General features: G+C 35.1%; 1 protein-coding gene across 4 annotated transcripts in view; it reads right to left on the reverse strand.

The window, feature by feature from the left end:
* Window positions 1–27,517, reverse strand: part of DOCK9 (dedicator of cytokinesis 9) — a 112,857-nt gene that overhangs the window by 2,865 nt on the left and 82,475 nt on the right. For 2 of the 4 annotated variants that reach the window (XM_063392348.1, XM_063392349.1), the window contains exons 34-52: window positions 26,969–27,102; window positions 23,713–23,827; window positions 22,774–22,840; window positions 21,284–21,331; window positions 19,413–19,549; window positions 16,535–16,650; window positions 14,732–14,869; window positions 14,235–14,417; window positions 13,486–13,599; window positions 13,132–13,347; window positions 11,646–11,703; window positions 9,736–9,842; window positions 6,435–6,557; window positions 5,979–6,092; window positions 4,349–4,495; window positions 3,297–3,507; window positions 2,369–2,559; window positions 1,079–1,179; window positions 736–874 (exon numbers count right to left, since the gene is read on the reverse strand). In XM_063392348.1, coding sequence (XP_063248418.1) covers window positions 736–874; window positions 1,079–1,179; window positions 2,369–2,559; window positions 3,297–3,507; window positions 4,349–4,495; window positions 5,979–6,092; window positions 6,435–6,557; window positions 9,736–9,842; window positions 11,646–11,703; window positions 13,132–13,347; window positions 13,486–13,599; window positions 14,235–14,417; window positions 14,732–14,869; window positions 16,535–16,650; window positions 19,413–19,549; window positions 21,284–21,331; window positions 22,774–22,840; window positions 23,713–23,827; window positions 26,969–27,102 — 2,459 coding nt within the window. Of the gene's footprint in view, window positions 1–735; window positions 875–1,078; window positions 1,180–2,368; window positions 2,560–3,296; window positions 3,508–4,348; window positions 4,496–5,978; window positions 6,093–6,434; window positions 6,558–9,735; window positions 9,843–11,645; window positions 11,704–13,131; window positions 13,348–13,485; window positions 13,600–14,234; window positions 14,418–14,731; window positions 14,870–16,534; window positions 16,651–18,856; window positions 18,901–19,412; window positions 19,550–21,283; window positions 21,332–22,773; window positions 22,841–23,712; window positions 23,828–26,968; window positions 27,103–27,517 lie in introns of those variants that run through there. The other 2 variants (XM_063392350.1, XM_063392351.1) reach the window with 2 other exon arrangements.

Below are 27,517 nucleotides of genomic sequence, written 5' to 3' on the forward strand. Positions count from 1 at the left end.
CTTTAGACAAGTGGTACATTTTTGAATAGAAAAAAGTTGACATAAAAATTTTGGTGACATCTAAGCAAAGGTAGAATAAAGGCAAATCTCTCTAAAAAATTATAACCCATTCTGTGATTCTGGAAAAGGGTTATAAAAGTAACAGTGGATGAAAGAAAAGGAGGCTGAAGTGATGAATATGATAAATAAAAATGTCAAGAAAGCCAGATTGAGCACTGAACTTCAGCTTTTCCTGTCCTGCTGGAAATAATATCTTTGCCTTTGAAGTCATGAGACATTTCTACCATGGAACCCAGATTCAAAGGTTGAGTGAGGATCTCACTCCACAAAAGTTCTGGTTTTCCTTCCCCCATACTTCTAGTTTGTCAGTATTGGACTTCTCTCAAAAAATGTATTGGAATATCTTTTGAAAGACATTTATCTATTTGTTGCAAAAGCAGATATTTATACCTCAAAATCAAACAAGAAAAGGCTAAACTTGCAGATCATACATATTAATTTCATTACATTTGTTTTATCCTTCTTGTAATCTTCCTTGCCTACAAAAAACCAGGCTAGTGCCAAGGAAATACAAAGAAAAAAAAATGAAGGTCTACAATTTCATGACAGGTTTATATTCTGATAGAAAAAAAATCCCCAATCCTTTTGTGTAAAGCATTACATAAACTTCCCCTATTCTTTTCACATTAGTTACATTCTGAATAATAGTATGCACAACTTAATTTCAGCACGTACTTGTTCATGCATTATTTCAGAAAGCTCTTTTGCCATTTCTCTGTAGTTTGCCTTCATTTCCTCTTGATATTCCAACTGATCTTCCTTTATCAGTCGTTCGTTTACACCCAGAGCATGCCCACAGGCTTCAACAAATTGCCTAATTTAGAGAAAATAAGCAAGTTCTCAAACAGAAATCCAAAAGATTGATTTAAAATGTCAGCTTAAAATATGTTTTTAATGTATCATAATGCTTTAAAAGTTGAAACTTTCAGAAAGAATTTTTATGAGTCTTGGAAAAAAGGTCAATTTTTTTCTTCCCTCTCCCACATCCCCAAGAAATCCCAAACCTTCCATGCCATACCTAAAAACTTCTTTTAGGAGCTTTACTTTATTGTCTGGATATCTTTTTGTGTTAGTGTCATCTAAGAAAGCTCTTGCATATGCTAATGGACCAGCATTAACCTAAAAAGAACAAGAATTAAAAAATAGTCAGATATCTGACATACTGTCTTAGCAATAACAGATGCTACAGGTGTCTATTGATTTGATTTTCATATGAGAATACATTGATTTCAAAAAAGCTGGACTTAGAAAACAAGAAAAGTGCTAGAGTTGGAGCATTAGAACAGGAGAGGTCTCTCCATTGCTATAAACCTGTCCTGGCACAAAGAAACCACTTCAATGATGTGGCAAAGTAACTGTGGATATTGGCAATCTGTCATCTCTGTTTATGAAATTAGGGTGGGAAAATGAGCTAAACCTACCACTGTTTGGTCTGTGCTTCTATTGAAAACAGTTTTCCAAGCTGACAATTCTGCAAAAACCTGCAGAAGTTTAATTCTGCTTTTATGGCAGCACAGGAGAAGTGGTTTCAGTGACTTCTGACTCATCCTTATTATTCCCTCATATCACCAATATGAGCCTCTCCCTTCTCATCCCAAATCCTAGCTTGACAACTTAACTGATTCTGGAACTTTGGTTTGGCTTTTTTCCCTTTTCTGCTGAATATGACAGCTGGACATATCAGGTGACTGTGTTAAGAGTTCCTTTGTTTCCAATCAGTTTAAAATAATAGAGCACTTTTGTCACTGCACTTTTTGAAGATCTTTTCCATATTTGGTACATGCTACACCTGCTTCAGGTACCTTATTTTGGTGAATCTGATGGCTTCTTTATACATTCCAGTTCCTGCCTGCCTTAGGAAAAACAGCACACACAATGAAATTTTCTATGATCATCTCCTTCCTATATATTATCACTCACTCCTTATCTCCATAGGGTTGTTACAAAAATATGCTAAACCTACTGTGGGAAGACCTACAGCTGGGCAAATTATGCTAATTTATCTTCAGGTTCATCTATTATCTTCTGGTTCATCTATTATCTTCTAGCAGTTTCAGCTTTACACCAAAATCTGGTGGGGTTTGGAAAGCAACATATTCCAGAGATATTTGTGTAACTGTCTCTGATCAGTTAGTTATATGAAATACTTTAATTGCTTTTCCTATGCAGGAAATAACTGCAGACAGTAAGCATATTTCTAATTTAGGACACTGTTGAACATACAGAATAGAAACCAATTATAAAATGCTACTTCTGTAACTTTTCAAGGACAGAAGCAAATTAAACAACTGCATGGCAAAGGTCTTACCTGAACACTGACACTTCCCTGTAGCTTTAGCTGCAATTTGATCATATCTACTTCAGCTGAAGAGCAAAGCTGCCTAAGCTCTGCAACTTTTTTACTCATTTCATCAATGGCTACTTCAATTGGGTTTAGATCAGTGTGGTGCTGGTACATCACTGGAATGCGCTTTTTCACGTATGGGAAACAATGTATAGCTGGGGACAGAAACAAGTTTAACATAGTCAGGAAAAGGTTTTTTAATAAGGTGTGCTTTGAGAGACTCTTATGCTAAAATCTCATTTTGATGTAATTAGCTGCCCAATTTCATAAGTTATATAATTAGAAATACTACCAAATGGAGAGGGAAACAAGACACTGAAATGTAAATATGGACAGCGTTACATGCATTACAGCAAAGAAAGATCACTGTCATTTCTGCTACTAATAACCACCAAGAAATAAACCACTGGTACTTAATTTATATGAAAAGAATTGCTTAACATTTACAAATCTCAAAGAGAAGAATCAAAAATAGCAAAGCTGTATTTTCTATTTCCTCACAAGTATTGGCTACGGACTATAGCTATAAAGTCAGTTATTACTATAAAGTCACTTTCTTATTATAAAGTCACTTATTTATTTTTACAACTATACTAATACAGAAGCTCATACTTAACAGAGAGAAAACACAAAAATAGTCTTTTTCTAAGAAAAAGGAAAGCCAGACTCCAGATTCAGAATTCTAGAAGCTTAAGGAAAAAGAGATAATAATTTTGAGGATTCTCCATTGAAGACATCAATCTGAAAACCAGTTGTGGCCAAAAATATGAAAAGGATTTTAGCTGACAGCTATAAAGGACTTAGTTAAGTGAAATGAGAAAAAACCCATAGAAAACAGAATCAGACCACTTGAAGTAAAGCTTCCAGCCAAAGCATTCCATCCCATCAGTACCTGTCAAAATAGTCCGTCGCTTACACTGCTCCTCTACTCCTCCTTGTCTTTTACCACCTTGAGTAAAAGGCATCTCAAACATAAAGCGACGAATGTTATGAGTCCTTTCAAAATCTGTTTTTCTTTCCTGCAGCTCCTTTTCTTCAAAGTATGGAATTACGTGTGTAACTTGAATATATGCGTATTTTGAATCTAAATCCTTAGGATTTACCTTAAAAACAGAACAAAAAAAAAAAAAAAAAAAAAAAAAAAAAAAAAATCAAATAGCTACACTGAGAATAAAGAGCATCTAATAGTAGTCACACAATTTCCAGAAATTAAATTTGGTCTCTTAACCTCTAAATTATTGAAAACATGGGAAATGTTCATGCTTTTATAGGGGTTTCCTGTATTCAGTTTTTAACTATTAGGAAGAAAGACAGCCAGAGGCATTACAGCACGTTGTGGATGTTCGGGTTTTGGGGCTTTTTTAACATTCATGATCATGAAACCCAGCCCTTTCATCAAGTCCTCCTCTCCTTTTAAAGTTCCAGTATAGAAATGCCCACCGCTGGTGCACTTTAGGGCCAAAAAGCACAGAAATTTTTGAATCAAGGATTCAAAAGGATCCTTATGAAGGAATAAAAAGGGTCACGAAATTATATTAAGAGGAAACCACCATAAAGTGTAAGGGTGAGGAGAAAATCACCATAAAGTCTAAGGTTGAGGTGTGGAAAAGGGAAGAACTTCCAAAGAATGAGTGTGCATGAATGGGCAAGAAATACAGCTGAAGTTAACAGAGCATATGATCATAATTCAAATGTGTTTTAAGATACAATTAGAACATTACATTATAATGCTTTCAGAGATAACACTACAGAAATCAAGCTTTTTGGTTGTTCTAAAAGGCATACTTAGCAGGAGATAATATTCCTCTCATGCCTTTCCTACATCAGAGCTTTTAGACACAGATGCTTGTGCACCAAACGAGTAACAGACTGTGATCCCACAGTATTTCAAGTAAACTAGTGAAAGCAATATATTAGAAGTTTTAGAGAGAATGAAAATCATACTTTGCCAGAATCCTGAATCATTTTGACATTTTCAGCTCCAAATTTGTCAGAGTAGAGTTTCTGGAGTCTTTGGGAAATTTCTGAAAGAGGTGTGAGTTTAGGCTCTTTATAGATATATTCCTTTCCATCTTCATCCTCAAAGAAACCCTGTAAAAAAATGAAGTAATCAAAATCTTGGGGGATAAAACATATAAGGCAATGACTAAGATGGACACAGTGTGTGTGATTCAAACAAAATATAAACATTTAACATTAGTATTCAAGCAAACATAAATAGACAGAAATCAAAATCTAAGTAAAATGGTTTTCTAAGAGAATAAAAAACAACAGAAAAATGTAGTTCTCTACTACAACATGAGTGAAAGATAATGGAAACACAGAGTTTAAATTTTAAAAGTTTGTAGCAATTCTATGGTGTGCCAAGCCTTTGAGATAAGTTTCCTTCACTTTTATTTAAAAGTGAACTTACAGCACTGTTTCACTCGCCAAAACTGGTAGTCTTGCCCAACAGGACTATCTGATTCACAAGTGACTATTTTGGCAAAAGTTTACATAAAAATAATCTGAAAATTTTCCTTAGGCATCATAAAAATAAATTCTATAAGATGAAATTTAATTATGCAAAAAATTTAGTTTTATGATGTACTATTGGTATATACTTCTTTATTTTATTACACATACCACTGTTTTTAAAACCATAACTAAAAGCACAATACGTGGGAAGTGAAACAGTTCATTGGTTTAAAACAACAAGCCATGTTGAGTTCATGTTTGAAACCAGAAAATAAATATTTTTATCATAAACGAAACAGACACAAGAGAAAAGCACAACATATCATGTATAAACACAGGCTAGATTGACAAAAATACCCACACCAAACTAAGGTGAAATGCAGTAGTTTGTACTGCATTGCTTGCTTCGTAAGCGGGTACTGTAATTACCTCAACATCTGTTTCACTGTCTGTAAACTGGTATTGCTATAAAGTCATAAAAGACAACAGAATACAAGTGAAGTTATACTGCTCAGAGGGTTTTACAATTCTCCATGCTCAGCTGGACAATTAAGCAACTGGGCTATATGCACGTAGAGAGTGTATTACTGGATACTGCGTGATACCAGAGGGATAGAGGCATTCTAGACACGTACCGGAGCATGTGAAGCTGCCCAATACACAGCCACAACTTTGGTTTGAAGCATGCAGTACTGATGCATAGAAAAGAGTGACCCATTCTCTAAATGGAGCTTGATGTTACTGTTTTGACTTGCAATGGCTATTAATGCATACCAATCTAAGAAGCAGCCTTGCAAACCACACCGTAGCACTACAGACATTAAGTCAATACATTGCTAAAAGTTGACATTACAGAAAACTTACCGCTGCCTTAAGGTAGTAAACAAAAGAAAAAAGGAAAAAAGGCAAAAAATTTACTGAGGAAAATTATAAGATTTTACTGGAATTGATAAATGTTTAAAAGTAGATTGCTGATGGTGTTTCTTTATTTCATACAGAACACATTCCTTGTGCTTTTTACGTCATAGTATCAATACAGATGATGAAGAGTAAACCTTGTAAAATAAATTCACGTTTTTCTTACTGCATAGAGCAGACCACTGAAAGTAACACTCACTTGTCCAAAGAATGCTACCCTGAAATAAGTTCCCAGCAGCCTCTTGCCTGTATGCATAACTTCTGTAACTTTACTGTATGCTCGATGAAGGGTGTCATATAAGTGAGCAAGCCTCTAAAAGTAAAAGAAAATAGTAATGAGGGAAAAGAACAAAGCAGAACTTTCCTATCTTAAAATAACAAATGATGTCCTTGTAGCCAGTAACAACTGAAAACATTCTTTTATTGAATGGCACTATTACATTTAGCACTTGTACCAGGATGACAATATGTAAGACTAATTTTTAATTATTTATATTTAAAGAAAAAAAGTATTGAAAATTAAACATTTCAACACATTCAAATTTCAGTTAATATTTTAATACTCTTATTACGTGATGTCCAATGTGTCATGCAGTTAGACTTGAAAATTCAGGATTTTTTTCTTGCCCAAATTTACTTTTGATGAATTAATTACCTCAAAATCTCTCCGTTTTTCATAAATGGGAATTATAAGCTTATATATATCAGCAATGAGTTCATAGCGTTCTGCCTTCCAGAGTCCATCAGCACACTGCTCCAACAATTCCATCAGCACATCCTAGATTTGGACAGACATTTGAAAGTGTGAAACAATTCAGTACTCATCAAAAGCAAAGCAAATAATTACACCAAAGTTCTTCCCAGTGGAAAGGGAAATCTTGCCTCAAAACAGAATTATCTACACTTAGTAATTTAAGTTATTGTGGCAATCAAAAATTGCTAAAAGGAAACAAGACAGAATGGTCTGAGTGTACACACATACTCCTTGTATTTACAAACAGCATGTTTCTTTTAGATAGTCTTGAAACTTCTTTAGACCTTCTATCATTCTTGCATTGCAGTGGTGAAGCCAGAAGCTGGAGAAAACTCCTTTCATGCTTAGAAGCTACTCTATTCCATCTCCCTCTTCCCTTTGGTAGGGGACTAAGTCAGCTTGAAGACATCACTAAGAAAATCAATTTTTAATACTGCAAAAAGAGCAGAGAGCAAAGAGACTAAAAAATGGTACTTTTATCCATGTGCTGCAACGGACCTTAAAACATTTCCTCCTTTCCCCCAGTCACTATGGGGCTGTACAGACTCCCCAGTATCTCCATTCTCAGCAGCCAAGTGGTGACAAGTGACACACCAGTGTCACTGCTGGACCCCAAGGGCTGTACACAAATACTGGTTTATGACAACTCTTGATTCAGACACCAGAGGGCATCCAGATGTAGCAAAGAATTAAAATTTTGTTTACAAAAGGAAAAGAACATAAAGTGCCCAAGCTTCAAGTGGGAGAGCTGATAGGAAGGAGCAAAAGAATACAACATTTCTGAGGCAAATGTCTCAATATTCACCCATTCCCATGGGAGAAATTCTTTTCCATATATGCAGTCACTTTCCCTTGACACCTGTGAGAGCAGCTTCTTGCTCTTTAATGGAGCTCCTCTTGGAAAAGACTGATTCTCCTACTAATCACTGCAGTAGCTGGACTTTTTCCAGTTTATGGATACCTCTCTTGACGTTTGGGGGTCAGTGCTGGACAAGAGATGGAGTTTTACACATGCCAGGATAAAAGGAAAAAAACTCACTTCCCTCAGCTTCTTGAGTCAATCCTCTCCAACACAACACAGCCTGCATTGGCTTTTGTTTCCACAAAGCCACACTGATGATTCCCATTCAATATATTGTCCACTAGAACCTCTAGGTCTTTCTGCAGAGCTGCTGCTTAGCCTGTATTGAGGTTTGTTGTTGTTGGGTGGTGGTGTTTTTTGGGTTTTTTTTCCTTTGTTCAGCCTTCAGAGGACACTGTGTTCCTGAGAGGCTCTTTCATGTATCCATCTGCAAGTTTGGATAATGCCTCTCATGGAATGTCACAGGCAAACAACTGTTTTGATGAAATGCACACAGTAGCCTTGTTAAAAAGGAAAATCCCAAACTAAATTTTGTTTTTTTCATCAGACAGAATTCTTTTAAAATGCGAACTAAATTGAGAATCCCAAAATTTGATTTTTTTAAAATAAGCAACTATATAAATTCTTAAGAAAAATTCACTTAATTAGGAAGAGTATGGAGCGTATGAAAGATATTTTGTCCCTTTTAGAAATGTGAAGGGATTCTCTCTGATCCTCCAATACCTGTGAATGCTCCTTTGGAGATTTAACTGTAAAATAACTAGCAAAAAGGGAAATCTCAAGTTTTAAGGGAAGAAATTCCAAATGGCTTGTTACCATGTACAGACAATTCAGTTCTGCTTACTTATGAACACACTGAGGAAACACCTAATTTATGAAGATGTTCTTTTTCCTGAAGGAACTGGACTACCCATTCTGAAGCACTTCTAAAATGATTTTTAGTCTGCTAAAGCCAAACAGTTCTTCCCTATTGTTACTCTTGTTATTATTACTATTATTACTTCTCCCCTGCTATTATTTATCTCATATTTCAGATAACTTTCAGAAGTTATCTGAAAAATAATAACTTTTTTCAATATTTCATCAGTTAGAGCACTACACGGTTAAGTTTAGAAAGGTTTGCATGCAAGGAAAAAATGAAATTTGGCTTGGTTTGATCCTTCTGCAAGCTGTACAGGCTTATAATTTCACTCTTGGCTTACTTCCGTTCCACGGAAATACTGAGAGATGGAAATAAATTTGTGTAGGGTTCAATGACCCAGAAAAAGCAGTATATTCCTTTTGCAGGGAGTGACTAATGAGAAAAAGAATAAAGACATTCCAATTAAAAAAAAAAAAAAAGCATAACAATTTAACTCTGACAAATGGTCTGGCAGGAAAACAGTGACAGAAACTTCCAACAAAACTTTCCATCAGCAGTAGTCACTACAATTCCTGATCTTCCATAACTTAGAGCAGCTTGCATTTTGCTTTGAGTAACATGCTAAATTTCATGCTGGATCAGAAGAATCAATGATTTAAAAAAGACAGCACAAAAATTGAAAAAAAAAATAAATTACAAACCACAAAACAATTTGCACAGTCAAATAATATTGTCATACAGTTTTACCATACACTAATTAAAACACGAAAGAAAAATATTTTTGTTGTACAATTATGCTTACAAACCAGGGGGTTTTCCAACATGACTGCTGCCAGTAGTAGTCTGTCCCTCTCTTCCACAACTACAGCAGCACATACATAGTGCAGACCTAGCTTTTCATGAGCAAGATCATTCATAATGTTTTCACATAGGCTGCTTACTAGTAAACTTCACTGTAGAGCCAGCACAGATGGATCAGCAAAGACACAAGGAGTGAAACTTAAGCCAGAAAAAACACATGGACACGAGTCTGGTGTCATTAAAACTACTTCCATTGTTATGGCATATTTGCTTAGGGAAACTGTAAACAGCAAAAACCAGTGAACACATTTTGATGATTTCTGGTGGAGTAATACTCTAAATCCAAGTCAGTTTTACAAAACAACAGATTTTGCTAACTCTAATAAGTAACTCACATTAGTGTTCATCCTGTCAACTAGAATAAAACCCCATTTTGCTTTTATTCTGCAAGTGGTGTTGAGTTAACGTTCTAGCACTATAACACATGTATATAGCAAATGCTCTAAATCTGGGACACCTCACAGAATTTTTTTATTTCAGCTTTAGGTACAAATGGCAGATCAGAAAAAAATTATTATATCCCTTATATCAGTAATTGTCCAGACTAAAATGTAAAATTTGCAAAAAACCCCAGCTCTTCCATGGTTGTAAATTTTAACATTTTTATGTCTGCTTACTTCATTGAAGTGAACATCTTGCATTCCAACATCCTCCATCATTGAAGCCTCTTCATCTATATTTGGTGTGATTACTCTGAAAGCAGTACAACCTTGCCTAAACATCCCTGTCATTGAAAAAGAAATACAGACAAATTTAGTCTTCTCCAGCAGGATAACATTGGGCCACTTTGTGATTCTGGACAAAGCAGAAGCCATGTTTATATATACCTACTATCAAATCAATAAAGAAATAGATCAGCCTCCCCTGCATGATTAAAATACAAGACCTTACATTACTGTGAATGTACAAATGGGTTTTAAAAACTCAAAAATGTTAATATCTGGACCCTTACCTACCAAACTAAGTAGTGTCTGAATCCTCCTACTTTATCCTTAATTTGTGTCTAATCTACTCCACCCTAAGTCTAAGGTACTCAAGATAACTTCTACAGGATTTAATTAAACTCCCATGAAGTCATGCTGGAACTGTGTACAGGGGCAGGACCTGGCACATCATTTTTTCCAATCTGAACAATATGAATGACATTAACCATAAAAGATGATCAAGAGATGGCAAACCAGATTATTCAAACACAGAAAACCAGGGAAAAAACTAACTAAACAACAGTCTAACTTCCTTTACTGAGAAAAAATACATAACAAAAATGGAGTACAGAATATTCCAACATGAAACCCATGTCTTTTACTCATACTGTTTAGCTCTTTTTGGATTAGATCAGACTTAATCTTTTCATAATTAAGACTGCTGAATTAAGAAAACAGGATTTTCTGCATCAATTAAAACCTCAAGGGCAATCAGTAAATATTACAGAAGGATAAGGATTTGCACATTTATTTTACAACTCATTCCTAAAAGATTATTTCTGCTCAGTTAGGAGTTCTGACCATCAGAGATTTTACTGAATGATTGCCTCAAATGCAAGGGGCTTTTCTGTTCCTCGAAGTACCATAGGTAGAAGTTTGACACTCTGTATTACTGAGAGGAAATAAATTTTATGATAATGTACAAAAGTAGCAGAACACCCAAAGGACTCACAAATTATTAGGGACTATCACTAGTTCTCAGGTATCATCAGGCTTCCAACTGGACACAGTAACTTGTCCTAGCAGCTTATTTCAGATTTGGTCTCAGAGAGGTTCTGAAATCACTGGGGCAAAGAAAATAGCCTATACACAAGCACTTGGCAAGAAGCACAACAAGAACAGAGACAGGTCATCTTTTAGATTCATGATTTTGGTTGATTTTGAGCTGTCATGCACAGGAAAAGCTAATAAGCTGCAAACATAAATTCGCCCAAAAATCCAAACCAGTATCTCAACATCATAATCAGTTTTAACAGATTCCTGAAATTTTCTTCAAGAGAGCTCTTTTTGTTAATATAAGCCATATCTCAATTCCCTGACTGAGAACTCTTCTGATCCTATAGAGGAAAGATAGTGCTCTACCCTACCTCAAGGGTCATCAGAATCCACTTCTACAAACAGCTGCTGGCACAGAATATACTACAACAAGGTGAAACATCCTGAGCACATTATTGATTGAACGTCTGAAAAGTACAAATTTATTTTGACTCCTCTGGCAATGCTAGGTTTCCCTAGAAGCAGTGAGAGACTGACCACTTGTAGAACAAGAATATTCACAGATAACTTTGCTTTAGAAAGGACCCGATTTAAGCTATTAGTAGCTCTGGTGTAAAATTAAAATTTTTGCTTCCAAAAATTTTACTTTGCCTTCATTTGAAATGCTGCCCCTTAGATATGCAAGTATACTCTTAAGTACAGGAGTATGCTACCTGGTTAGGTCAGCATTTTTTCTCTGGTGAACACTGAAGTAAATACAACTTCCTCATGGAAATTATTGAATTTCCCATATTTGAATACATTAAAATAAGGTTTTGAAACCATACCTTTTCGTGTGAGATATTCTGCAACCAGTGCTGCTACATGGACATAACACATTGCTGCCTAAAACAGAAACAGGAACAGTCTTTTAAAATACAATGAAAATGGGACTATTAGAAACAAGGTATAAGGAGAGCAACAGTACCAGACAATTTCTTCAGTTTTCCTTTTTGCTGCTTTGGAAGAGATATTCTATGATGACTGTAAGAATTCTGCACCTCATTTATGTAAAACAGTAACTGTGCAAGTGCACCCACCCCTTCTTAACCAGAGCACAGAGTGGCATGGACAGCAGTTCACAATCTAAGAGTGACCCTGGGTCACAATCACAAGGCAGGAACATCATGCTGTAATAAAACCAAGTGAAACTCTTTTTTGGGAGGAGGTATTCTAAGTGTTAACGCATCAATGATTCTACTTCACATTTGGTAGCCCTTCTGCTAACCTGTTTTGTCTGCTTTTTGGCTCCAGACCAAGAAAAATGCAGAAGAAACTGGTGACAGGCCATTTGAAAGCAGCAAGAGAGATCTGACCTATGAATGGAATTTGAAGCAATTCGAAGGAATTTGAAGGATTCCAAGAAATCTAGTTGCATAGCCAAAGATTCTAAAATTTTAGTAAAAAAAAAATTAAAAACATAACTAAAAAGGTCTAAAAGACCTTATCTTCTCAGATAGCTGAAGCTGTTCAGTTCAAAAGACAAGCTAATAACAGGGTAATGTGTATGCCTTCTGTGTTGCTACCATGTAGAAGAACAGAATTCTAGTATTAAGAATTGAATTAGGAAGATAGCACCCTCTATATCCTGGAGATCTTTGCTTGCTTACATGATGCTCATTTTAACAGATGTTTATGAAATGCAATGATTTCATACAAAGCAATTTACTTTCAGATGGAAAAATCTTCCAGAAAGAGACAAAATTAATCTGTACCCAGTTAAAATCTTAATGTCTCATGAAGACATAACAATCTCCACACCCAATTCTCCTTTTTGCTAGAACTAAATGTTTTAAGAGCACAGTAAAATCAGAAAGCTTTTCTTTTTTTCAAAGAACGCAAGGAATTATTTGTCAGTTTTAAGAACAGTAGGCGTGTTTTTAGTAAGTAATTTGGAGTAAAATCAAGCTAATTCTGTAAAGGCAACTGGAAGGGAATTCAAGGAGTGGCTTTAAGTGTTTAAGCAAGTAATAACAAAGATATTTTTAAGCAAAAGGCCTCTCTTCCATGGCTTGTACTGTGCATTCCATTCTTACTAGTGTGTCAGCTATAGCAGTTAAACATGTTCCTTACATTAATAACCCAAAATTACTTACAGATGTACTTGGGTAGGACAGAAACTTATCAGCTATTGAAACTAATCCAGTAACAATTCAAAAATGATTAAAAATACTTATATTACATGCTAACAACTACATATAGTACATTCCCTTTCTATAAAGATAAGCTTAAGCTTATTACAGAGCTAAAACTAATTTGAGTTTTTTCTCTTACCTCTGAGAGATCTCCATTCTTAACATGGATCCTTGCCATGCTGTCTAACCACGTCTTCCTCAGTTCAGGTGTACTTGCATAGGACTTTGCCAAGCTGTACTGGAGGTCTACAAGCATTTCTGGATCATTCTCATGTTCCTTCATCTGAGCCGTAGCCATCAGGACCGTACGAATCCGTTTGGTTAAATCCTTAACATCAGAAGGGAATGTAGTGTGCTAAAACATGGAAAAGTTGGGTTAACCACTATGTTTTCCTAGTCCTTGCACAACAAAAGGATAAAACACAGCTGGAAAAGATGCTATGAAAGTCTTCAAGCATCCTTCTACAGTATGGAAATAAGAATAAAATCTGACCTTAACAGCTCTGTCGTTATTGGCACAATTGTTGATGATGGAAAGAGACTGCTGAAATCTAGTTCCTCCAATTCCAACCACATCAGCAATTAACTGGCTTACTGAAATAATAACCTTGACAGAAACAAATATCTTGTTAGTGCATATTTCATGAAATACTCTTGAGATGTACCTATGAGGGAATTACAAAGGAATTTTCATTCTTTTTAATTGAAAAATTATTCTCCTAAATAAAATAATGTTTGAGGGTTTTTTCCAATTACCTGTACAATAACATATGCAAGATAAAACAGGCTTGTGTAAATTCAAGACACATGACTGACTGCTAGGTGAACTAGTCAGAGATCATTAAACCGGCAAACTACCATTCCCAGCTTTGTCAGGACACACAACTTTCTATTTGTTTTATTTTAGACTTTTATGTGCTTGTTGCTGCATTCTTTTCCTTCTTCAGATGCAACAGGGTAGACTACTTAACAAAAAAAACCCATCTACAAAAAAGAACATTTGCTCTGACAAATAAATTTTATTCCCTACAAAACACAGGGTCATCCCACTGTTTCTAAGTATTTCCTTGTACTGAATATAATTTTATGGCCATCTTCTTACTCTTAGTACCAGCCTTGCTTAAACCACAAATAAATTCTTCTAAGTCTTTATCTGACAGGGCTTTGCACACTGGTATGCAACTGTGTATCTACAATATTAAAAAGAAAAAGAAAAAACAACCAAAAAGGAAATATACTAACTTGTAGATGTGTTCGAACAAAAGACTTCTTCCCTGTGTAGTCAAAATTATTTCTCATCAAAAAGTACAGTAACTGTGAAGCCTCATTACGAATTGAACTCAGCTTGGAATTACAGTACTTCAGGATTTCATAGCACAGTGCAGAACACATATCAGCTCTACCTTCATAAAATGTAGAAGGAAACTGAGGAAAACAATGAAAACAAAGAATTAATTCATTAAAACTAGAGTCAGATCTTGATAAAATAAGCATGTCAAGAAAAACACAATTATAGTCATATCCTCAAACTGTGGAAAAAAACAAGAGTTAAGAGTAGTTCGTGACACAAAACAATTTTTATAGCAAATCAAAGGACAAGCATTCCACACTGTTGAGATCAGATCAGTCATTATTCACCGATTTTATCTTAGGATGTTAGTTCTTAATTTTGTACATAGTATATTGTTAACTAAAGAACTGGACAATTACTTGAAGATGAATTTCTTCAAACTTCTTACCTTGTAAATAAGTGCCCTTAAAGCACTGAATACATTTTTCAATGCTGTTTCAGACTGATTCTTTTGAAGGAAGCAGAGGTATACATCAAATACTTTCTTCATCAGTGGATTATGTCCGTGATCATTCAGTAGCTGATTCTTTAAAACGATAGCCAGAATTTAGGAGTTTGTACAGCAATACATTTCTACTACTCTAAGAACATATACAGATCATCAAAAAGCAGGACATTTAAAAAATATAAACTCTATGGTATTACCAAGATGTTTAATAACACACACATACCTGAGTTCTAATTAGGTATTTCTAACACTTCATTAATTTTGCTTATAAAAGAAGTATCTTCTGAATAGACTTATAGAACACAACTGTTTTTATCAGTTGTTATTGAAGTCTATTACTATTAATAGCTTTTTGAGGGGCACACTCAAAGTATTAACAGCCTTTGCTTACACTGGCTTTAGTAGCTCAGACAGGGGAATTTTCTCATAGCAGTATCTCCTACTCCAGTGTGATTCTACAAGGTCTTGCCCTTTCTGCAACTCACCTTGGTGCCCTGCACTCTTCCTTGCCATTACTGCACACAGGCCTCCAAAGGAGTGGAAGAGGATGGCTTCAGACTGGACATAAGGAGGACTTTTACTACAGTGAGGGTGCTGAGGCCATGGGACAGGTTGCCCTCAGAAGTAGAGGCTGCCCACTTCCCTGGAAGGTTTTTTCTAGGCCAGGCTGGACGGGGCTTTGAGCAACCTGGCCTAGTAGAATTTGTCTCTGCCCACGCAGAAGGGTTGAACTAGATGATCTCTGAAAGTCCCTTATTATCTACCCAGAACATCATATGACCCTGACTTCATGCAGTTTACTGAATAGAAGCCCCTGATTCTCCTACCTGTTTGGTTTGGATCTTTAAGACTATTCCAGCATCCTCTTGCCTACCTTCTCAATATACAACACACAGATAACCTTGAAGGATTGTCATTCCAAGCACAATGGGTTGATAACTAAAGGATTAGTGTTCATTTCTCTTTAAATCTTTATAGCTAGGTATCTCAATTTTTAATTCTGTCACCAGGTCTGTGGACAGAACTGGCTCTAAACTCTATTAATTGAATCACCAGAAAAAGGAATCTCATTGTAAATAAGCTCATGTTTTCATAACTAGGTTAAAGATAAGACACTAAATTTGAATCTTCAAGCAAGAATCTGGATACACTACCCCAATTAAAGGAGAAACAAGCTACAGTTATCATCTCTCCTTTTTATGGCTTCGATTTTAAAGACCGGAAAACCTCAGAAAAACATCTAAGAGGGGTAAGTAAGTGGGTGTGCTATATAAAGATTCCACAGGAGAGCTACAGCAACTGATAGAGCTAAAAGAAGTCTTATTTGGGGACAAATGGAAAATTTACAGAAGAGGAACACACAAGTCACTATTAAGGAGTGCATTACTATAATAAGCAGCCAAGTTCAATAAGAAAGTCTGAGAGAGTCCAATTATGTTTTTGCCATAGATCTTTCACCTCTCATGGCCTTTAAAATCCACTATTACCACTAATACTAGGTAGACACCAAAGCTTCTAGAACAAATTTTAAGTTAGGCTGAGGAAGGAGCTTTCCCCACAGATTACTGCTGGTGTATGATGTGTAGCTGAAGTCAAAGCATTTTGCTGTGAGATATTATCAGTTTTACATGAAAATAATAAAATAGCAACGCTATTTAACTAGACTATAAAAATATAATTTAAGAAAAGTCTTTCTTCTCAAAGATACTTATGGGAAAAGTTAACACCAAGTCATGAACAAACCTTAAAAGCCATTGTGAATAATGACAGAGTGTCCAGAATTGTAATGCAAACTTCGGTGGCAATATTTGCTTCAAGTAAAGACTGGTGAAGGACATCTGCATCTGAATGGCCATAGCCTACAGAAATTCCAAATGAAGTGTAAGTGCTGGATACACTCATTTAAATGTTTCTTATTTCCAAAAGACTTGCTGAACTAGGAAAAGATTAACAAGTAAAAAGCCTGACAGAAGTTAGTATTCAATACAGGAAAATACTTCATATGCATTTAAATAGTTTCAAATATGGTCAGATAATTATTCTAACATAATTTGCACGGGATCATAAAATACATTAAGCAAGAATTTCAACAATAGAAGCATTACACAGCAGTTAAAAACGATGTGATATTTCATATATATGCGCAGGTATACACATATGTGTGTATATATATATAAAGCTACACAGTTATATATATATACACACACATATTGATAAGTACTGCAGTAGGATGAAGCTGAAAAGATGTAATTTTGGCAATTTAGTGATGTTACAATGGCCTCAAAGTTAATCGCAAGTCAACCAGGATAAAAATACAAAATAGTAAGAGTTGAAGGAATACAATCCTGTACTTACATGCAGTTTAACACACAAGTAATGAATTCTGCTCTTGTAGCGATACAGTGCAATAGCTCCATATTTAGTAAAAAAATTCTATCACTTCTAGCTCCATAGTATATTTTAACAATTTTAAAAACATACCCTGCTTCAGTCCTGATAATAATGTGTCACTTATGTTCCCTAACACTGGTCATTAAGCACCAGATTGACAAATGAGACTGGGCTGCTTTGCAAAAATTTGGGTTGGGTCACATTTATATGTTAGATTTATGACAACTTAGCATCACTAAACCAATGACAAGGATGACAAACTTGTTGAGATCAAGTAAAGAACAGAAGAAATGCCATACTCTTTCAGAATGACACTTGGCCACTTCTTTCTGCACCTTCTTGCTTCCCTGGCTGAACTACATATATATACCCGTAACCACCTGTTTCTTTAGATTTATCCAGTCTTTCTTGAAGCACAAAACTATACTGGAATTTCTCAGAGATGAAAGGTATCACTTATACCAGTATTTCAGCTCTATTTCTAGCTTATGTGGTTGGAAAGGAAGAAAATAAGTTTACAATTTACACTAACAGACAACTATCTTGCCAAAGAATCTTGATTTTAGAAACAAGTAAAGCAACTATTTCCACCAGACACTTCCTTTTTTTATGTATCCCACACAAAATATTTACAAGATTATTCAAGCTCTGTATTCTGCTTTGGATATATGACAGAAGCAGACTGACAGCTAAACGAAACTGGAAGTTAACAACAAGACCAAAGATATAAAAATTAATTTCACACTTGATGTGGTTTTATACAGCAATATGTTTTCAATTTGTAAAATCTTGGGTCAATACAACGTGTAATATCCTGACATTTATTAACTGTCCATTAAATAAACCCTATTATCAGTTTAGACAAAGTTATCTGAATAAGACACCTTCTTTCATAATCTCCTTCAGTTGGAAAAGAACAGAAAGTTTCTTTTTACATAAGCATGCATTTTTTAAAATCTTTCAGCTCACTGTTTCCTAGAACATCAGTAAACATTGCCAAGTTCTGAAAGTATGAAATCTCTTTGCACAGGGACATGTTATCTTTTTCTCAGAGTTTGGTTTTTTTAAAATCAGTCTATATCTTTGAAGTATTATACTGTATCAAATGTGTAGCCACACAGTGTAAAGGCTTTCTTTTGTGTATCAACAACCATGTAGAAATTACGATGATACAGCAGCAGACTGATTGCAAGGGAAAAATATGTAATTTCCACAGACATACTTGTCTGACATTTTAAAAGCAAGCAATTCCATTGCTTACATTTAAACAGATATGATAATGCATTTATGCATAGAGAGATATTGCAGGATCAGAAGATAAGTCCTGTGCAATTAGGCTAAGTTTTGCTTTATATTACAGAAAAAGAGCTAAAAGGTTTTAAGGGACAGTTAGATATGCTTTGAGAAATCAAAGAATGAACACAGTGAAAATACAGTTAACTCAAATAATTATTTTAGTGCACACAACTCTTTTCAGTACCAGTGTTGTATTTTACTGGATTAGTCAACCAGTTCGTTTTTTGAAGCTGAAAATTGAAAAATGGTGCTTTAGAATACTTTACATACAGTATATTGCAATTTAGAAGCAGAATGTTTAAAAAGATAGGCCACAAGCAGATTTAGTTTTCAATACAGCAGTCTACACAAGCTGACTTCAACCTGATTAAATCTTACCATTGTCTACAGAAATTCCAAGAATACTTGATATCTTTCTCACACTGAAAACAGAAAAATCACTTCATTATTGGACGCTTTTTCACTTCCAGACAAATTAAATCATGGGCTCACAATCTTTGTAGAAATTCTAAGAAACTCATTTCTCCTTAGGGGATGTCAAAACATGGAGATATGGTCAGAATACATATATTTAATTTTAGTCTAGTAATTTATAAGACCATGTAGGAGAAAAAAATTGAAGCTTAATAAAGCAAATAGAAAAAAAATCAAGTAAATTTTTTAACTATGTGCAGCACAAGTTTGTATGCAACTAAAAAAACCCATTAGGATACAGTTTTAAGGTGCACTGTAGTTAACCATGCTCCATGTTATGGCATCAGCCAGCAGTGGTTGTTCTATCACAAAGCAGAGAACAGAGCATCGACCTCTTCCAGCTACTCGTTTGACCTGGAACAGTAAAAGTCACTGGGATGCACTGGTGTGGCTCTGGGACCTGTCTCTGGTGTTGTGGTACTGGTTGAGGATGACAGATGTTACATGTCATGAGACTTACTGTGGTTAAAAGTGAGAGAGTTATCCAGGCTGCTCAGCTGCTGCAATCTGGCATGCATCATTCCTGTTCTGTTACGGGAAACAGGCAATGTCTGAGATTTTCGATCATGAACTATGGATCCTAACCCCTCCTGGTTCCTGCAAGATGGGTGAAATGGGATAGAAGCAAAAGTTAGACATGTCAAACTGCAGCAAGACAGGAAGTGCTGTTAGTTAAGCACAAGAAGTTTTACAGAAAGAATTATAATGCAACCTATTCACTGTTTTCTTTATAAAATAAAAATAGGTAGCTTAAAAAAAGGCATCACAGCAAACTCTTTCTTAAAACCTCAAAGCATGAAAGCAAAAGCACACAAGCAGTCACTCTTGAAGTGTTAAATTTACTTCAGAGCTCTTGGGAAAAAAAATTGAAAACATAAATATTCTGAAAATATTCAGAACCCAAAACTGAATCCTCTATTTTGATTGCAAAATTTTAGCAAAAAAGTTAGGACACACAGCAGTAGAAATAGAAAGCACACATGCAACAGGAGAGCAGCAATTATCAGAGATAGTATCATATACTTCTTACCCAAGCAGGAAGGGAGAAGAGCCATAGACTTTGTTAAATTTGCAGCAATCAAATGAAGAAAACAGAAAAGTGATCTGTGTTAGCAATCAGTACAGGCTAACTTCCTATTGTGTACCACCACCAGAGCTGATGAAAAATGAAAACCAGTGCTTGAATTGCAGAATTCCCTGTTCTCTTTCATTTTCTGTCATTTGTGGATTTTAAGAGTATGTGCATTGACTGTGCTATACTTCAGTGTAGTGACAATGTGCAAGACATGAAAGTTACATTTACTGGGAAAATTCACAATGCCAGATGCTTTCAATAGCTCAACATTTTCAACATTAACATGCAGCACACAGACCAGGTGATCAGTAAACAAAAAGGAAGTGTGGTAGTGTCCTCTACAAACTAGTCAAACAAAGCAGTTTGAAAAATTTTTACAAAATGCTTGAAAATTATAGACTCCTGTAAATCCAGAGTTTGATGTACATTTGAACACAAAGATTACAATCAAAACCTTAAGAAAGCCAGATTTCTTTTTGAATTTTTTTAGGTTATGTGAACTTTTTTTTTTCCGAAAAATCTCCAAGAAGATAGTCAAGTTTGTAGAAGATTCACATTATCTAAATTAAAACCAAAAAAAATCTAACATTATAGTTAGAATGCATTACCATACAAAGTCACCAACAACTTTCTCACTGAGTTCAAGAGGGCCAGTATTTTAACCACACCAGTTTCATTATAACAATATTACCATGTCAACCACAGCATAAGGCCTAAAGAAGTTGCTATCTTTTACTCCATTAAAAACCACTTTGCATTAAAAAAAAATATTGCAAAGATATTAAAATAAATTAATACAAGTTTCTGACTCCATAGATTTTCTTTGGACTTGAAATTTAAAACCAGCACCATTGGAATGTTCACTACTCACCTTCAAGTAAAAACACTACATGTATAAAATTTTCAAAACATTTCCATTTGCATCGTTTTATGACCAACTGAATAAACAAAACATCATAAAATTTCTTTCCCAAAGACATTTTTCAAGGAAAAAATGCTGCAAAAGATAGCATTTAAGGGGTGGATTTTTAAGTCATTGTTAACCAACAGTTCACAGATAATTCTTAAATACTAGACTTCCAGACAGCACACACATTTGTTAATAAGACAACCAGTTACTTACTTCAAAATCTTATGCATCATTTCACACTAACTCTTCTACGTGTGCAATTTATTTGTTACAGAGGTTGAAGGCGTATCTTACACAGTGTAATTATTAGCGATCAAGACAGTGAAATTTAAATTCCACACAGTACCTGGCAATGTATCGTTTTCCCATGTACTGGAACTGATGTAAGCACACTCTGCAGAGAACACAAATGAGAGAAGCCACACTTAAAAAAACCTTTTCTAGATTTATGTACACCAGAATTATTCAGCAACTATTGTTAACTTTAAACTCTTGCATCACAAAAGTTCTTTATTTCTCCCAGCCTTAAAATTCCCTTCTAGACCTAAAGCCAAGAAAAGTAAATGTCTCAGAGTCACAGTTATCTACAAATGGACAACAAGCCAGGGCAACAGAGGGAAGCAAAGAGATAACCAGACACTGCCTATTTACACAATTTTTTAAAGTTGTGTGTAAGTGTTCAAAACAAGGGCAAAACATTTTGCTTTCCCCCACTCTAAACTAAACTCACTTGGTTACCAGTTGGCTTTTTTTGTTTTGTTAGGCTTTATTTAAGATCTCCAGATTCTAGGATAACAACAGGGTTTCTGAAAGAACTATTTTCAGAAGGGAATATGCTTTTATAACAAGATGATAACAAAGACAAATTAAGAACAAAAATTTTTCATTTAAATAGTAATCTATATTGCTGGTAAGTGTACAACACTAATGACTAATTAACTTGAAGTCATATTTTCAAATCAAGAGAAGTGGTGTGATTGGAGGCTGTAATAGTAATTTTATTTTACTCTTTTCACACCATAAATATTTATTCTAATACTATAGAAAACAATGCAACATCCCTTGTTCTTCCAACAAGATGTTCTAAAAGTTCTTCTTTAAAGTGCAAAGCCAAAATGAAGGCAAGTTTTCAGGCTCTGTCTTCCATGTGCCAGTTAAGAATGAGAGAAAAGACTGCCTTACTGCCTCTTCAGTAAGAGGCAGGTAACTCAGCTCCGTTTTTTACTGAGACCTTGATGGGCTCAGCTGTCTCCAACCTGCAAAGTCAGAATGGTGTTTGCCTTCCCCAAACTTGTCATTGTGAGCACAAAATAACCTCAGTTCCCCTTTCTCATATCTTCTTGTCTTTTAGATTCTAAGTTTTTCAGATGGAACATAAGCTGATGATAAACAGTGGACTCATCCTGTGTCTCTTCCCTTAGAGAATAGCAGAGGACACATGAGGAGTGCTAGGAGCACGGTTCTGAAGTTACACAATTCAATCCATTTTGCTGTGCAACCATATATTTGCTATTTAACAGATGATGTTACAAGACACAATTTAATGCAGAAAGGTATCAAGACAGCTGGTTCATCTTCCATGAGCAGGGCAATACCCTGAACACTACTTGCTGAGAGTCCTTCTGCATAGCCTGATTCCAGAGACTATCATGGAATTGGACATGCAATTGTGGACATCCAGTTAAGGACTTCTAAACAGATCAGGATAATATTATTTTAAAAAACCACAAAAAACCAAAAAACAAACACCCCATTTATGCATGCTTACATCCACTCTCACGTTGTTAACAGAACAGCAGAAGATACATCTTAATGACAAGCACAACAAAAACTTACTCTGTAATTGTGAAAAAGTCCATGAGTTCTGATTTTGTAGCCTTGTTCCAATATGTAAACAATGCATCTAGGAAAATGAGTAAGAATTTAAAAGATAACAATTACTATTTGACATTTTCCTTGAAGCTGATTATTCAAATGCACATATCAATTCTCCAAATGAGTTTCTGCAGTATGATGTTAATTAATGAACCCATAATATTCTCATCCAATTTCATATTTTACATAGTAATAATTGTGTAGCCTGTAATGCCTATAGCCCTGTAACAATGTAAGACTTCAGAATATCTCAGACTGTTAGGCCTATAACCTGCTTCTTTACAGATTGGTCCCAACTTTTTTTTTTAATTAATTAAAATTTACTATCTTTTCTTTGATCACAAACAAGAATGATTCCAAGATATATGATCCCAACAAACAAGTAAGATGTGCCATTCATGCCATATTTCTATACCTTTGTAACCTTCTCCAGGATAACACGACCCTTTCAAAAATTCAATGGATCATCTCACAAACATCCCAGGAGAATTAAGAAGCACTAACATCCCCATATTCCAGAAATGGAAATATATACAACAGTCAAATCATTTGGCTCCTCGTAATACAGCAAGTTCTGCAGAATGGAGGAATGCACTAGACCATGACACTTCTCCAGAACAGTCAATTATTCTTCACCTCTGTTTTCCAAACCAAACTGTACAATTGCTCACTAATATTCAATTTCTTAAAAAGTCCTGTAGTTGACCTCACACTTTGAATAAATAATGAGTACTTAATGCTTACAAGGTTTCAGTCAGAGTTTGAGTGATCACACATATTTGTAAAACGCAACAATCATGGTAGCTACAATATTCTGCTAATTTTGAAAAGTTATTGAAATAACAGGCACAAATCCAGCAAATTACTTTGAATTTATAAAAAGCAGGAAGAATTACCTACCGTCAGACATGCTTCTTAAAATATGAAGGAAACACATGAGCAGACTTTTGATCTCTGCTTGGTCAAGTTTGTCATATCGAACCACAGAACTTCCTAAAGTGCTGCTCTGTTGGTTCTGAAAAGCAAACAGATGTATTTTGGCTGAAGAGTTATTAAACTGATAACAAACTAAATTGTTTTCAATTGCTTTAATAATTCCTGCAACAGAAAAAGGATCTCAGAATGGAGACAAAAATGCTTCATGTAGAGACAGGTCACTAAAACACACGTTACACACACAAAATATACCAAATTAGGCCTCTTTGCTTTGCTTGTTTTTAATTCCTTCTAGGTATATTTTTTTCCCCTAGGAGCAAAAGGAAAATTCACCTAAGAGCGATTATTAAACAAGTTAATTATACCTAGGTACTCACATGGTAGAAAACAAGCCCACCCCTTCTGCTTATATTGAATACTTGAAAATCAAATGCTACTGTTAGGTGATACATATATGCTCCTCTGCTTTTCAAGAGACTTTATGCTAAACTGTAGACAGGACTCTACAAAATTCATTCCATTTAAAGATGTAAGAATCTCAAGAAAAACATACATGAAGGGCAATAAGATGCATTCTGAAAGACTACTAAGTAACTTGCTCTTGCCCTCCCCTCCTCCCCCAACATACAAACAAACACAAACAAAAGTGAAACCCTCTGTTTCATTTTTTAATGAATCCCACAAGTGTAATTCCTACACCTGTGGGAAGTTTACCAGCAACCTACAATACCATCATCTGTGCAAAAAGAAAAAAGCTCTATAATTAGTCTTTCAAATTGTATACTACCAAACAAAATGAAAAAATAAAAATTGTAAAAAAAATATAAATTGAACTTAGGGCAAAGACTTGTAAAAGAATAATTTCCACACAGTCAAGTGTTAAAAAATCCTCAGTATGAAGCTTTTATAGATATACTGTATAAACTTTTGTTTCAAGTATAAATTATGCCCTTTATAGTGCCTAATTTTCACATTCAATATACCACTTATGCAAATGGAAAATGAACCAGACATTTAATAAATTTTCTTTAAAGCAAACAGTCTGGTATAATTGATCTGTACAATTCTTACTATAAAAATTCACAAATACAAGGGTAGACTCAAGGGAGAAAAGCTCTTGGTTTCACAAAGGAAGCAAGAAGTGACACTGGAACAGCCTTTCCTGGAATACTCCTAACTGAAATCAGGAGACATACTAACCATGAAGGAACATTTCACAGCAATCACAGCCATTGACTGCTGAGCCCTTTTTATGCATTCTGTTGCATTAAAGAATTCCTCTCCTGAAACAATCTCTGTAAATCTGATACCAGTAAATGTGTAAATCACATACTAGTCATGGAATGGATGCACAGTGAAACTATGATAATATATAATACTAGCCAGAAGTTACTGTAATTTAGGAGGATGTGGACAGCTATATAAGCCTGATTATTGCAGATTCTAAAGACCTAAAAAACTGTTTATCTTTGAAATATTTCTGTTGAACAAGGAGGTGCTACTCTACAGCTTTTTGGAAGCTGTAACAGAGTAGGCAATCAATAGGCGACAGAGCAGAAAAAGAATTTGTGTTTCCTACACTTAACCACCCAGAGCACTAGATAATATTACCACTAAGATTGTTGAACATATACATGGATAAAATAGGACTACAGCTACTCAGAAGCTTCATTTAAAATCATGTCAATAACCTATAAAGCACGCACATATTGAAATAGAAACTGATATACTTCCAGTCTATTCTGATTCCACAAGTATAATGCTACAGACTATTCTGAAAGAAAATTAGAACAGAAACATAGCTCTTCACTACAATGATACCAAGCAATGAGCAAAAAACTGGAGATAACATGCACTGAACAACTGATCTACTAGAAAGAAAGTTCAGAAAGCAACAAATAAGAAGCCAGGATCAAGTCTTATTTGGGGAAAATATTAACAGCATGCAAAACATAAATCCTGTGTTACCTAAACTGGCAGACCAGAGTAGAATTTTCAAAGGATGTTGACTCCTTTGAAAACCCTTTCACTCAGTGAAACACTACACATTAGTTATTAACAACATGACAACTAAGTAATAGATGACAGCATTGCCATTTAGCAACAGTGTATATCAAGGTATTTCTTTATTACCTTGGTCAATACCAAAGAAGAACTTTCCGTTCTGTCAAAGACCCCAAGACTCAAATTCTGCAGTTATTTAAATCGATTGGATTTTTTAATACTTAAACTAGATCACGTGCATGTACTCCAGGTTTGACATTTGAACATATTTTACATGGTCAAATTGCATATATTGGGTTGGAGATTCAACTGTTGCAAAGAAGTGGCAAAACTACTGACCACACACTTCACTCAGAAGCTGAACTATACCAAGCACAAAAACCAGATACTTCTTGTAATTGAAGAGAGAAAGTAGTATGCAAAATTTTCTCTGGCAAGGCTGGGATTGTCAGAAGTGAAAAATCCATAGTAACACGGTTTTTCTTTGGAGGCTGAGAGTTTTCTTCTTCTTCTCCATTTGGGCGCAAAGCATGAGCAGAGTGCCTTCTGAGCAGCTTCTCCCTCTGCCACACGAAGGCATGTCAGGGCCAAGGGGAAAAAGTTAACACGGTGTGACTTGCACAACCAGAGCTAAGACAGTGAAACGTGATCAGTACTGACACAGACTCTAGAAAGACAGGACTGAATACCTCATAGCTACTGCAGCCAGAGCTCCTAATTTGTAACAGCTTTAAAGGGAACTGGTCTAGAAAAGTCAAACTAAGACAAAAGAAATCACCCAGAGTAAGCACAACAACTGTTTTTTTCAACATTTAAAAAATGCAAAGTATATTGAGCATAGAAAGGGATGGAGTGATGGTCTCCGCAAAATCAAAGAACCTGCTCTAACTAGAAATCAATCCTCTCAAGCAAAATTCAACGTACTTAATCTAGTGTCTTTCTCTAGCAAAGGAAACAACAACGCTTGTCTCTACGTTGCTTTTGTCTCTACATTGAAAATCTGTTTGCATTTCTTGCGAAACAGCTCAGTAAATGTAATGCAAGTGGAGTTCATAAGATAATTATTTCACGAAAGGTTTACATAAAATACTGCTTTGAAGTTATTCGAGAAAGCCCATTCACATGGAGATCAGAGAAGTGAACTTCTACAAGACTTAGGATGAAATTTTAGAAATACACTTTTAGGGTTTATCTTGGTTTGTTTGTTTTAATTTACCTTGTCAAGAGAATTGCTCTTGTCACTGTGTCTTTCTGGGAGACTGTTTCCTGAGTCTGTGCTTATAAGAGAGCCTCTTGAGTCAGCATTCCTCACACTATTAATATTTGGAGTTGATGTAGTATATGGGGAAGCTAAAAAAAGAAAAAAAAACACAACCCCAAACAAAATAAAAATCTCAAACAATACATACAAGTCACTCTATAGTTCAGTCAGACTTTTAAAATCACCATGTATTTTTTAAGAAGGCAAAAAATTAATTCAATTTAGTTATTTTTAATGAAGACAAACTTATTCTAGAATTTCACCAAAGTATATATGTAAGCACATACACACAGACTTATGTACAACTATGTAGACATGCATTAAAAATAGGTAGCAATACATGCACAGTTCTGTGAAGAAGCATGTCTATTTAATAATAAAAAACCCCACCTTTCCCATTTTTTGTATCTTAACTATCACCTTTGACATGGTAAAAAAGCAGCCCTGCTCCAGAAAATAGCTTTAGTTCTATATAGAAGAGCAAACCCCAAAAGATCCCAAAAG

Source organism: Prinia subflava, chromosome 3, assembly GCF_021018805.1.
Source record: "Prinia subflava isolate CZ2003 ecotype Zambia chromosome 3, Cam_Psub_1.2, whole genome shotgun sequence".
NCBI lineage: Eukaryota > Metazoa > Chordata > Aves > Passeriformes > Cisticolidae > Prinia > Prinia subflava.